Here is a 14,245-nt window from a genome sequence, read left to right as displayed (position 1 = left end):
ATTTTGTAAAATGATCTCCCTTACCTATCTCCCTACAGAATGCCAGTCCCTCCCAAAACTATCTAGATGCAGCCCGACGCTCTAATTCACACAAGACTGTCAGAAAGACTTCTAGAAACAAGCAGGCTGGCTACAGCCTTGCTGGCCAACATCTTCTGCATGCAACACAATCACAGCTTAGTCATCACCTGGGGAGGAGCAGTTTTTAGGCGGTGATAGGCCCACGTTGTTAATTCATTCCTATGTGCTGAGGATGGCTCAGCAGAAAAAGGGAACTAGACAAGAGAGTAAGACCCCAACAAAGGCCTGAGCTGAACAATGTTGAGAAACAAAGGCCACTTTGGCCTGGATGAGAGCTAATATGGGGCTGGGTGCAGTGGGTCACAACTGTAATCCCAGCACTTTGGGAGGTCGAGGCGGGAGCATCACGCATTCAGGAATTTGAGACCAGCCTGGCCAACATAGTGAAGTCCCATCTCTAATAAAAATACAAAAATTACCTGGGTGTGGTGGCGCACGCCTGTAGTCCCAGCTACAACTCGGGAGGCTGAGGCAGGAGAATTTCTTGAACCCAGGAGGCACAGGTTGCAGTGAGCCGAGCTTGTGCCACTGCACTCCAGCCTGGGCAACAGAGTGAGACTCTGTCTCAAAACAAAGAGTGAATATGGAAGCTTCCGGGTATTTGTGAGTTCTCTAAGAAATGAACTTGCAGAGTCACACTCTGTCTGAGCACTCTAATGGAAGTCTTCCAGAAAGTTACCTTTCTGATTATTTAATTTTTTTGCTCCAGAAACATTTAGGCCGGGCATGGTGGCTCACATCTAAAATCTCAGCACTTTGGGAAGCTGAGGCAGGGGGGATTGCTTGAGCCCAGGAATTTGAGACCAGCCTAGCCAACATGGTGAAACCTTGTCTCTTCTAAAACTGTGCAAATTAGCCTGGCGTGGTGGTACATGGCTATAGTCCCAGCTACTAGGGAGGCTGAGGCAGAAGGATGAATTGTACCCAGGAGATCAAGGCTGCAGTGAGTGAAGATCACGCCACTGCACTCCAGCCTGGGCGACGGAGTGAAATTCTATCTCAAAAAACAAACAAACAAAAAACAGTAAAAAAAATTTTTAGTAAGTTCCAATTGTGTGTCACAATTGTGCCAGGCACTGGGAGCAACAATAAGCAAGACAGACCAAGTCTTTACCACCTTGAAATTTAAGTTTAAGGACCACTCTCTATCAAAGGATCTGGCGCTAGCAGTACAGATTGCTGAAGGCCTTTGCCTTCTTTCCACCAGACAACAGAATTTGTGTCCCAATCACTGCTTCTTCTTCTGCGAAAAATTTAGCTTCAGTTTGGTCCACGAATACAGAAGTTGGTCAGAGATATTTTCTTTCAAGAGCACAAGTAGAACTTGGCAATACACACTAATTGAATGCACTTCCTTTTTCCCCGGGAGCTCCTGCCACATCTCAGCCCTGCAGGGCAGTCTTCATAAGGGAGGAAAAAGAAGGGCTGTGCACTGGCACTGACAGTTGGACAGGTAGTGCTCAAAGAAGCCTAAACCTCAACATTCTGAGGGAATCTTCAAGATCAAGGTAGACCTGGTCCAGTCATCTCTTAACCTTTTAAGGATCACTGGCCAGAGTGGCTCACGCCTGTAATCCCAGTGCTTTGGGAGGCTGAGGCAGGTGGATCACGAGGTCAGAAGTTCGAGACCAGCCTGTCCAACATGGTGAAACCCTGTTTCTACTAAAAATACAAAAAATTAGTTGGGTGTGGTAGTACATGCCTGTAATCCCAGCTACTGGGGAGGCTGAGGCAGCAAAATTGCTTGAACCCAGGAGGTAGAGGTTGCAGTGAGCCGAGATTGTGCCATCGCACTCCAGCCCAGGCAACACAGCAAGACTCCATCTCAAAAAAAAAAAAAAAAAAAAATGGATCACAGATCTCTTTGAAAATCAGTGGCCCCTTTAGACTTTCTGTGCCAAAAAAGCTATGCATTCACCCCAGCACCCAGTTTTCCCTAGTTTATCTGAAGTTTCATGGACATAAGATGTGCCCGAATTTCCTGGAGCTCCAGAGACCCCACGTGAAGAATTCCTAGTGTATATAAAAGCCCGTTTGAGCTCTAACATCCATAATTAACAGTCTCTGGGTTGGGTAACTCTGTTGGTTTAAATACAGAGGCAATGACATGCCTGTTTAAGTTCAGGGCAGGTCCCAGTTCAATTCCCATGTGAGTCGTTATCTTCTGAAAATGGGAAAACTCTGCTCCATGGCAGTGGACAGAACCTCCAAAACCAGTCAGCTGACACAGCCCATAGTTTCTGAAAAAGACAATACAAAGCTCAAAAATAAGGTGGTTGGATCTATGGCATTGCAAAGCGACAACCCAAAGGTTGTGAGGGTTGCTGCCCGCTGCTGACATAGCAGTAATACTCATTGGGCTCCTCCACTTCATATACGTCCTCCTCAATGGTATAGATGTTTTCTTCTGAGCGAATTCCCTCTGCTACTGCATTTGCCAATCCTGAGGGAGGGATGTTGGCCAAAGAGATGAGGCTGCAGAAATAAAGTGTTGAAGCTGAGTTAAGCATTTCCCAGGTAACACGGAATCGAGTTAAGAGAATAGGCTTTCCCAAAGAGACGGCAACTAAATACAGTGCATGATCTTTGATTGGATGCTGAACAAGGGGAAAAGCCAAGAAACAGCAATAAAATACTATGGGGAAACAATTGAGAAAATTTCCATTAATTTTAATTTTCTTAGGTATAACAATAGCATTATGATAGCTCAGAGAATATCTTTATTTCTAGGAGTTGCAGGCTGAAGTTTAGGTGAAGTGTCAAGATGTCTGCAATTATGTACACATTTAGATTTTTACAAAATGGGCCTGGCACCATGGCTCACGCCTGTAATCCTAGCACTTTGGGAGGCTGAGGTGGGTGGATCACGAGGTCAGGAGTTCGAGACCAGCCTGGCCAACATGGTGAAACCCCACCTCTACTAAAGATACAAAAAATGAGCCAGCATGGTGGCGTGCACCTGTAATCCCAGCCACTCGGGAGGCTGATGCAGAGAATCACTTGAACCCAGGAGGCAGAGGTTACAGTAAGCAGAGATCACGCTACTGCACTCCAGCCTGGGTGACACAGCAAGACCCTGTCTCAAAAAAAAAAAAAAAAAACATTATTAATGCTTTAGATAGCATTCAATGTTCAGAAGTTTTTGTTTTGCTTTATTTGATGCTGGGTCTTTGTCACCCAAGTGGGAGTGCAGTGGCGCAATCATGGCTCATTGCAGCCTTCATCTCCTGTGCTCCAGCAACCTTTCCACCTAATTTTTCTATTTTTTGTAAAGAAGAGGTCTCATTATGTTGCCCAGGCTGGTCTCAAACTCCTGGGCTCACGTGATCCTCCCACCTCAGCCTCCCAAAGTCCTGGGCTTATAGGCGTAAGCCACAGCACTTGGCCCAGAGTCATTTTTGTAATCCAGATATATTGCATCCCATTCATGTGCCAAACATCACTAAAAGTCTAAAATCTAGTAAGTTACGTAAGCCATACCTATTTGAAATGGATGTGTGTGTGTGCATAATCAGGAATGAAGGTTAAGACAGGAGTCTGTAATAGACTAGCAGTTCTTAGCCCTGACTGTTCACTAGAATCACCTGGAGAGCTTTTAGTACATTACCTATGCTTAGGCTTCATCCCCAGAGATTCTGACTCAGTTGCTCTGGGGTTGGCCCTGCATTAGTACACTTCGGTGCCCGGGTGATTCTAATAGGAAACCAAAGTTGAAAATGCCTGTGCTGGTTTACAGAAATGCTGAGAACAGATACTGGGTGTCTTGCTCACTTCTCTAATGCCAAAGTTCAGCCCAGACCCTGGATATAATAAGAGCTCAATCCGTTGATGTTTCAGTTCATTGGAAAAACCATTAATATCGAGATGAATAAGCATGTTGTATTATTAGGGAGATAAATTCTATACCTTAACTTTAGAACTAAAGAAGCTAAAGGTATCAGGAAGTAAACACAGCAGTATGTTACATTTTCTCTTCATAAAACTAGACCTAGAGGAAAAAGGAAGTATAAACTCAGATCTCAAAGCCCCAGGACAGGACTTCTAGAGTAAAGACCAGACATGTTAAGAGTAGGGACTGCCAAGATTCTCACCTTTCCCCAACCCCTTTCCATTATTCTTACCTTAAATTCTGTGTCTTCTCTTTGCTATGAGAATACCCTAGATAAAGGGGGAAAGAAAAGTCAATAAAAATGCCTTCATAAAATAAATGAGACAAGAAATCCAATAGGCTCACTGGAGGCATGCATTGTTTAGGGAAATCTGGTCTCACCTTAGATTGAGTTAAATGAAACTCTCAATGTGTGCCTTAGATAATTATATGGACTGGCTAGAAAATAATAATAAAGCTGCATTTTTCTTATTTAACAATTATGAGGCTTCTACTATGTGTCTGGCAGTTTGCTTGGCACGAGGAACACAGGAACATAAAAGTGAATTGTGAGCCATAATTTCATGAAGCTTACGTTCTCCTGTGGGAGACCAAAGAAATAAAAGAAAACAGTACCCCAGACCCAAGACCAGCCTGACCAACATGGAGAAGCCCCATCTCTACTAAAAATACAAAATTAGCCGGGTGTGGTGGCCCATGCCTGTAATCCCAGCTATTCGGGAGGCTGAGGCAGGAGAATCGCATGAACCCGGGAGGCGGAGGTTGCGGTGAGCCAAGATTGCACCATTGCACTCCAGCCTGGGCAACAAGAGCGAAACTCCATCTCAAAAATAAAAGGAAAGAGTAAATAGGAAAAAATATAATTTCAAATTATGATGTATTATAAAGGAAACCAACATCATATTGAAACAGATAACAGAGAGGGTGGTCAGGGAAGGACCCTCAGAGATGACCTTTAAGCTCACTTCTGAAATGAGTCAGCCAAGTAGAGAGCCAGGAGCATTCCAGGACGAGAGAACCCTCTGTAAAGATCTTGCTGAGTGCCTGAAACTGAAAACATGGCCGGACTAAGGGAGGGGCCCAAGATAAGGTCTGAAAGGTAGGCTGGGGCTAGGTCTCACAAGACCTTTCCAGCCATAATCAGGAATCTGTATTTGATTCTAAGACCTGTAGGAAAACTTAGATTTCCTTGAAGGGCAGAGATGTGATCCTTATTTGTTTTGGTTTTCTTTTAGCCACTGAAAACAACTTCGTTATCTCATAATTTCCATGTTGTGGGTCAGGAATTCAGGTGTGGCTTACTGGGTACCTCTGGATCAAGGTCTTTCATGATCTCTTTCAAAGTGTCTTCTGGGGATGCAGTTTCAAATATTTGAAACTGAAAATTTTTCTTTTTCTCTTTTTTTTTTGGAGACAGGGTCGTGCTTTATTGGCCAGGCTGGAATGCAGTGGCAAGATCATATCCGATTGCAACTTTGAACTCCTGGGCTCAAGGGATCTACCCATCTCAGCTTCTGAATAGCTAGAATATAGGTGCACACCACCACAGCTGGATAATTTTTAAAATGTTTTTGGGCTAGATGCAGTGGCTCATGCCTGTGATCCTAACACTTTGGGAGGCAAGGCAGGCGGACTTCTTGAGCTTGGGAGTTCAAGACCAGCCTGGGCAACATGGCGAAACCTCATCTCTACTAAAAATATAAAAACTAGCCAGGTGTGCTGGCACACGCCTGTGGTCCAAGCTACTTGGAGGCGGAGGGAGGAGGGTCACTTGAACTCGGGAAGTAGAGGTTGCAGTGAGCCAGGATCGTACCACTGAACTGTAGCCTGGGTGAATCTCAATATGTTACCCAGGCTAGTCTCAAACTCCTGGCCTCAAGTGACTCTCCTGTCTTGGCCTCCCAAAGTCTTAGGATTATAGGCATGAGCCATTGTGCTCAGATATTGATTTGGGTTTTAATATTGGATTAGAAGGAGGAATAAAGAAATGAGAAGATAAATTAAGTAGAGATAATGATGCCTTGGAGTAAGGTAATGGCCAAAAGAGATGCAGAATAATGAAAATACTTTAGATATATGTTGGAGGAAGACTGCAGGAATCTTTTGTTGTTGTTTTTCTTGGAGACAGAGTCTCCCTGTGTCACCAAGGCTGGAATGCAACAGCAAGATCCTAGTTCACAGCCTCAAACTCCTGGGCTCAAGTGATTCTCCTGCTTCAGGCTCCTGAGTAGCTGGGACTATAGGTGTCCACCACCATACCCAGCCCTAAGGAATCTCAACATCTAAGGATCAGGCACAAGAACTGAAAAGCAATGGATCAAATAGGAGAATGTCATTTCAGAAGCCAAGAGAAGGAAGACTTTCTAGAATGAGTGATCAACTTAAAAAGTTGACTATAATAAAGATAAAGGTTATCAGGCTGGGAACGGTGGCTCACACCTATAATCCCAGCACTTTGGGAGGCCAAGGTGGGTGGATCACCTGAGGTCAAGAATTTGAGACCAACCTGGCCAACATGGTGAAACCCCCATCTACTAAAAATACAAAATTAGCCAGGCGTGGTGGTGCATGCCTGAAATTCCAGCTACTCAGGAGGCTGAGGTGGAAGAATCACTTGAACCCAGGAGGTGGAGGTTGCAGTGAGTCAAGATTGCACCATTACACTCCAGCCTGGGCCACGAGAGTGGCAGAAACCATAATGGTGAGGAGCAGGACAGTCCTGGTTTCAAATCCTATATCTATCAATTAACTGTGTAATGCAGGCAAGTGACCTAACCTTTTAGCATGCTGATTCTCCATTAGAAACATAGGGTAGTTACGAGAATTTAATGCACATAAAGCACTTAGCAGCTTCAGTCCACAGTTAGTGGGGTGACCAACTCATCCCTGTTTTTCTTGGACTGTTCCAGTTTTAGCTCTAGAAGTCTCACATATCTTAGGAACACCCTTTAGTCTTAAGCCAGTCTGAGGTGATTGCTCACTCCACACAGACAATCCCTGTTTGCGTATTAGTAAGAAAGGCTGCTATGTTGTATTACACTCTGGGGCCTGGTGGTACGCACCTGTTGTCGCAGCTACTCTGGAAGCTGAGTCAGGAGAAACACTTGAACCCGGGAGGCGGAGGTTGCAGTGAGCTGAGATCGCACCACTGCACTCCAGCCTCCATCTCAAAAAAGAAAAAAAAAAGAAAGAAAGAAAGAAAAGTGTGCGAGGTTTTGGGGGTAATGGAAGTATTATTTAGATCTTGATTGTGGTGATGGCTTCCTACTGTAATTCTTCATCAAAATTCATCAACTTGGACACACTTTTTTCTTTTTTTGGAGACTGTCTCACTCTGTGGCCCAGGCTGGACTGCAAAGATGCAATCACAGCTCACTGCAGCCTCCTGGGCTCAAGTGATCCTCCCACCTCAGCATCCTGAGTAAATGGACTACAGGTGTGTGCCACCATACTCACCTCATTATTATTATTATTACTTTGTACAGGCAGCAGCCTGCTTTGCTGCCCATGCTGATCTTGGTCTCAAACACCTGGGCTTAACTGATCCTCTCACCTCAGCCTCCGAAAGTGTTGAAATTATGGGCATGAGTCACTGCACCCGGCCATTGCATTTATTTATTTATTTATTTGCTTATTTATTTATATTTTATTACTATTTTTTTTAAGACACAGTCTCACTCTGTCGCCCAGGCTGGCATGCAGTGGCATGAGCTGAGCTCACTGCAACCTCTACCTGCCAGGTTCAAGTGATTCCCCTGCCTCAGCCTCCCGAGTAGCTGGGATTACAGGCATGCACCACCACACCCAGCTAATTTTGTACTTTTAGTAGAGATGGGGGTCTCACTATGTTGGCCAAGCTGGTCTCGAACTCCTGACCTCAAATGATCCACCTGCCTCAGTCTCCCAAAGTGCTAGGATTACAGGCGTGAGCCACCACGCAGGGCCTGTTTTTTTTTGTTGTTCTTTTTTTTCTGTTTTTGTGGGTTTTTTTTTTAAGGACAAGTAACTTAGAAAAAGCTATGTGCTAAGTACCTTGATGGAGGAAAACATTCTGTAACCCCAGTCATGACCCAGTGTTAAACGGACTTGCAATCTACTCCCAAAGAGGTATGCCTGAGAAACCAGTAACAGAAAAGTGCACAGAAGGGAGTGTTTTTCGCTGTTGTGTTTCCTAATAAACCTAGCATATTCATGAATTAAAGAAATTGGTTTACTGGAATCAGCCTGCCTGGATTTGAATTCGGTTCTGCCAGGTACTGATGTTGAAACCTTGGGAAGGCAGCTTACTCTAAGCTCGACTTCCCTCCACTGTAAAATGGGATGGCACTATTCCTTACCTCACTAGACAGTAATGATGACAAAATGTATGTAAAACATTTAACGCAGTGCCTGCCTGGCACACAATAAATATTAAATTAAAATTAGCCATTATTGTTAGGATTTGGATGGACAAAAGGGTATTTAGTCTAATCACCTTTGGGTATAAACATGAATTTGCATTTCTATCTAGGTTTTACTGGTTCTCATTTAAAAATCTGTTATCAGAAGGAGAGAGAAACAAAAACACTTACATTTGAAAATTAAAGCGCCAAAGATAAGAGCCAGAGCCAGCCCAGCAGAGATCCCTGCTGCGATGTAGATGACTGTTCTGATGGTTGCTCCAGAGTCCCGTAACTCATTGGTCAATGTGGATATTTGCTATGCAAACACAAACAGGATTTAAGCAGAAAATAGCTAGAAATCGCTTGTGTACTCAGTCTCATGATTTGTGAATTGGACCATCCCTTTTACAACATCACAGGATGGCAGAGTCCTTGAAATCACCTTTCATCTGTCACCTTGTAGCCAACACTTAAGCCAACCCAAGAAAGAGACTCGCTTAACCTTTGGAGTTAGCAAGGAAACAAAATGTGCCCTTCTGTGCTGTGGGTGGAGAAGTAGCTCTTAAGACCCTTCCCCTGCCCCTGCAAAAATTGGTTTTAGAGTGAAGTCTTGTTGGTTCAAGACCTCCTAAGATTCCCCAGAGAGTTTTAGAGTAGTTTACATTTGGTGTCTTGCTGTGAAACCTCTATTTTTCACAAAAAGACAGTGATTCAATAGCCAAGACTTTACAGACAGATGGTCCTGCATTCAAATCCCAGTTCTGAGGCCGGGCACAGTGGCTCACGTCTGTAATCCCAGCACTTTGGGAGGCCAAGGCAGGCGGATCACCTGACATCAGGAGTTTGAGACCAGACTGGACAACATGGTGAAACCCAGTCTCTACTAAAAGTACAAAACTTAGCCAGGCATGGTGACACATGCCTGTAATCCTAGCCACTGGGGAGGCTGAGGCAGGAGAATCACTTAAACCCAGGAGGTAGAGATTAGAGAGAGTTGAGATCATGCCCCTGCATGCCAGCCTAGGCAACAGAGCAAGACTCCATCTCAAAAAAAAAAAACAAAACAAAAAAACAAATCCCAGCTCTGCCACTAAGGGCCGAGTAACCCTGTAGAGTTATCAGGAAAATTAAGTGACAGAAAATATAAAATGCTTATTACAGGGCCTGGTACATAACAAATGTTCAATCAGTGGTAGTCATTATTGCTATTGCTCTAGTTAACTTGATTTTCTGATAACTGATAGTCACACAAAATAAATCCTGTTTCTAAAATTTCAGTCTATGTTCTCTCTTTTTCTCTTTAAAAACTATGATTAGGCGGGGCGCAGTAGGTCACGCCTGTAATCCCAGCACTTTGGGAGGCCAAGGCGGGCAGATCACGAGGTCAGGAGCTCAAGACCAGGCTGGCCAACATGGTGAAACCCTATCTCTACTAAAAATACAAAAATTAGCCAGGTGTGGTGGTGGGTGCCTGTAATCCCAGCTACTAGGGAGGATGAGGCAGGAGATTTGCTTGAACCTTGGAGGTGGAGGTTGCAGCCAAGATGGCGCCATTGCACTCCAGCCTGGGCAACAAAAGCAAAACTCCACCTCAAAAAATAAACAAACAAACAAACAATAATTATAGGCCAGGCCCACACCTATAATCCCAGCACTTTGGGAAGCTGAGATGTGAGGATCACTTGAGGCCAGGAGTTAGGGAGCACCCTGGGCAACATATTGAGACCCCATTTATACAAAACACATAAACACACACACACACAAAATAATTATAAACATTTTTAGAGCAATGAATTTAAGGAAGTTAAATCTTCCATTTATTCTACATACATTTACACATTGATTCAATACACATTACTCCTACAATAACAGGAGTCCTATATGTAAGATATTGTGCATTAAGCATTGTGGGCACATACAGGTCCTTAAAAAGCACTGTTTGATTGCAAAGAGAGAAGGAGCAAATACAAGATGCTGAGCATCAGTTGTGAATACACAAGCAAGAAACTGAGTCAAATAAATGTGGACTCCTGGATATGTCCTCAAGTAATTTTTTTTTTTTTTTTTTTTTGGAGACAAGGTCTTACCCTGTCACCTAGGATGGAGTGCAGTGGCATGATCACAGCTCATTGCTCATCGTAGCCTCAACCTCCTGGGCTCAAGTGATCCTCCTGCCTCAGCCTCCCAAGTAGCTGGAACTACAGGTATGTGGCACCACGCCTGGCCAGTTTTTTAAAAATATTTTTTGTAGAGACAGTGTCACTATGTGGCCCAGGCTGGTCTCAAACTCCTGGTCTCAAGCAATCCTTCCACCTTGGCCTCCTAAAGTGCTGGGATTACAGGTGTAAATTACTGTGCCCAGCCTCCTCAAAGAATTTTTAAGTCATTGCTGCAAGTTTGCTTTCTTTTTCTTTTTTTTTTTTTTTTTTGAGATGGAGTCTTGCTCTGTCGCCCGGGCTGGAGTGCAGTGGCCCGATCTCAGCTCACTGCAAGCTCCACCTCCCGGGTTTTACGCCATTCTCCTGCCTCAGCCTCCGGAGTAGCTGGGACTACAGGCGCCCGCCACCTCGCCCGGCTAGGTTTTTTTTTTTTTTTTTTGTATTTTTAGTAGAGACGGGGTTTCACCATGTTAGCCAGGATGGTCTCGATCTCCTGACATCGTGATCCACCCGTCTCGACCTCCCAAAGTGCTGGGATTACAGGCTTGAGCCACCGCGCCCGGCCGCAAGTTTGCTTTCTAGTGGTTTTTCTTTCATGACTGAGTTTCACCCTTGTTGCACAGGCTGGTGTGCAGAGGCGCGACCTCAGCTCACTGCAACCTCTACCTCCTGGGTTCAAACGATTCTCCTGCCTCAGCCTCCCAAGTAGCTAGTACTACACAGGCACACACCACCACACCTGGCTAATTTTTTGTATTTTTAGTAGAGATGGGGTTTCACCATGTTGGCCAGGCTGGTCTCAAACTCCTGACCTCAGGTGATCCACCATCCTCGGTGTCCCAAAGTGCTGGGATTACCGCGTGAGCCACTGCACCCGGCCAGTTTTTCTTTTATTCTAAGAAGGTAGCAGGGACAGTAAAATTGAGGTTAATTAAGGTATGGTTTTATTTATAGTTAAATACAGAAAATTGGCTGGGCGCCATGGCTCATGCCTGTAATCCCAGCACTTTGGGAAGCCGAGGAGGGCAGATCACCTGAGGTCAGGAGTTCAAGACCAGCCTGCCCAAAGTGGTGAAACCCCGTCTCTACTAAAAATACAAAAATTAGCTGGGTGTGGTGGTGGGCGCCTGTAATTCCAGCTACTCAGGAGGCTTAAGCAGGAGAATCGCTTGAACCTGGGAGGTGGAGGTTGCAGTGAGCTGAGATCACACCATTGAACTCCAGCCTGGGCAACAGGAGCGAAACTCCATCTCAAAAAAATAATTAAAATAAAAATACAAAATTAGCCGGGTGTGGTGGCGCATATCCTATAATCCCAGCTACTCGGAAGGTTGAGGCAGGAGAATCGCTTGAACCCGGGAGGCAGAGGTTGAGGTGAGCCAAGATCACACCACTGCACTCCAGCCTGGGCAATAAGAACAAAACTCTGTCTCAAAAAAAACTTATGGCTTTGAATATTTCTGATTGGTGTCTTGTCAAATATAAAGAGGTAAATTTAAATACTCTTTCCCATTAGGGTTGTGATGGAAGCAAGAAGAATGGTATTCTAGGGAGATGAAGAATCTCTGAACCTTCCACAGGGTAGACAGTTGTGAAACTGAAGAATAAATCTTCTTCGTGGTTTTCAAGCTGGTTCTCATTTTAAAAAAAAACTCAGTCCTTCATTACAACAGGGCTATGAGGTTAGAACATCAACATGTTACAGCCGAGGAATCTGAAGCTAAGGGAACTTCAGGCTTTTTACCTCAAGGACAAGGTGGGCATGAAGAAAGTCTACAGCCATACTTTTCCCATCCAAGTTGAGCACAACATGGCTCACAAAAAAAGTTACTTACTGTCAGATTTATATCAGGGAGGCTCCCCAGTGTCTGTGTCTCTGCTATAAAAAGAGAGAGAAAGAGAAAGAGGAAAAATAGCCAATAGAATAGTTAAGAACGTTTTCTTTTATTTAACTTTTTAAAAAATCTTAATGATGCCTATAATCCTATTTGAAATGAATTCTACTCCATATTTGTCATAATAATTAATGGAGAGACCAACAAAATTTACTGAACACCCAGGAATCAAATTTAGGATGGCCATATTTTTTCATCTAGACAATGAATCCTACTATTTTATGAAATAGAGAATTCTGCCAAGAAGTCCTACTTAAATATGTGCTTTGTTTTTTTTTTTCACAAGACCCTAATGAGTTCTACAAAAATCCAGCAATATTCATAACACTCAGGCATTATTTATTTATTTATTTATTTAGAGACAGAGTTTCACTCTGTCACCCAGGCTGGAGTGCAGTGACATGATCTCAGCCCGCTGCAACTTCTGCCTCCCTGGTTAAAGCAATTCTAATCTCTCAGCCTCACAAGTAGCTGGGACTACATGCATGCACCACCATGCCCAGCTAATTTTTGTATTTTAAGTAGAGACAAGACCATGTTGGCCAGGCTGGTTGTGAATTCCTGACCTCAGGTGATCTGCCCACCTCAGCCTCCCAAAGTGCTGGGATTACAGGTGTGAACCACCAGGCTTGGCCTCAGGCATTATATTCTAATTAGATTTTTAAAGACAACTAAAATTCACTTCCTTTTTTATGAGACAGTCTCACTCAGTTGCCCAGGCTGGAGTGCAGTGGCACAATCTCAGCTCACTGCAGCCTCCATTTTCTTTTTTTTTTTTTCTTTTGGCAAGACAGAGTCTCACTCTGTCACCCAGGCTGGAGTACAGTAGCATGATCTCGGCTCACTGCAACCTCCGCCTCCCAAGTTCAAGCGATTCTCCTGCCTCAGCCTCCCGAGTAGCTGGGACTACAGGGGTGCACCACCATACCCAGCTAATTTTTGTATTTTTAGTAGAGACGGGGTTTCACCATGTTGACCAGGCTGGTCTCGAACTCCTGACCTCAAGTGATCTGCCTGCCTTGGCCTCCCAAAGTGCTGGGATTACAGGCGTGAGCTACCGTGCCGTGAGCTACCGTGCCCAACCTTCATTTTCTTAAATAAGTTTTGCATTTACTCATGAGAAGGGAGACAGGGTTGCCTACAAATGAAAATAATCACTGTGGCCACAACGTAATAGGAACCAGGCCTTGTGCTAAACTCTTTCAGTGAAGGAGCTCATCTTAGAGATACTTAGAAGCACTTACTTTAGAACTACTCTACTAAAGTAGAGACTGTTAGTCCCATTGCACAGATGAAGAAACTGAAAATCAGGGAAGTGAAGTGACTAACCCAAGGTCACACAACTTAGCAAATGACAAAATGGCCTTCCAATTTAAGTCTGCATAGCTTTAAATGCACATTCTTAATTATCCTGCCTTCACCAGCCTTTACCTCAGTGCTGTCATTATGAAGAGGGTCACATTGCCCAGCCACCTACTCACCATCTTTTCTTCCTGTTCATTTGTTAAGTACCTTGCCAGCTTTTGGGAAATTAAGCATGCTTACTCATTTTTATGGCTGAGTCAGAGATGTTGAAACTTCTTAAATGTCACAGTCACCTTCTGGAAGCCTTAAAGTCGGAACCCTTTAATGTATATAAAGGGTTTGACTAAATGCTGGTTTAACAAACTATAGTTTAAATATTATAAAGGCATGGCGTCGGGCCAGGTGCGGTGGCTCAAGCCTGTAATCCCAGCACTTTGGGAGGCCGAGACGGGCGGATCACGAGGTCAGGAGATCGAGACCATCCTGGCTAACACGGTGAAACCCCATCTCTACTAAAAAATACAAAAAACTAGC

The 14,245-nt window shown here is 44.2% G+C and overlaps 1 protein-coding gene across 2 annotated transcripts in view; it reads right to left on the bottom strand.

The window, feature by feature from the left end:
- Positions 1-1,101: 1,101 nt before the first annotated feature.
- Positions 1,102-14,245, bottom strand: part of HAVCR2 (hepatitis A virus cellular receptor 2) — a 22,013-nt gene continuing 8,869 nt past the window's right edge. For both annotated transcript variants that reach the window (XM_026454428.1, XM_026454427.1), the window contains 4 exons: positions 12,347-12,390; positions 8,542-8,668; positions 4,203-4,239; positions 1,102-2,556 (listed from right to left, as the gene is read on the bottom strand). In XM_026454428.1, coding sequence (XP_026310213.1) covers positions 2,364-2,556; positions 4,203-4,239; positions 8,542-8,668; positions 12,347-12,390 — 401 coding nt within the window. In that variant the 3' untranslated portion in view covers positions 1,102-2,363. The remainder of the gene's footprint in view (positions 2,557-4,202; positions 4,240-8,541; positions 8,669-12,346; positions 12,391-14,245) is intronic.

Source organism: Piliocolobus tephrosceles, chromosome 4 (assembly GCF_002776525.5).
Source record: "Piliocolobus tephrosceles isolate RC106 chromosome 4, ASM277652v3, whole genome shotgun sequence".
Lineage (NCBI taxonomy): Eukaryota > Metazoa > Chordata > Mammalia > Primates > Cercopithecidae > Piliocolobus > Piliocolobus tephrosceles.
The sequence above is the reverse complement of the archived record's forward strand: the minus strand, read 5'-3'. Positions and strand labels throughout refer to the sequence as shown.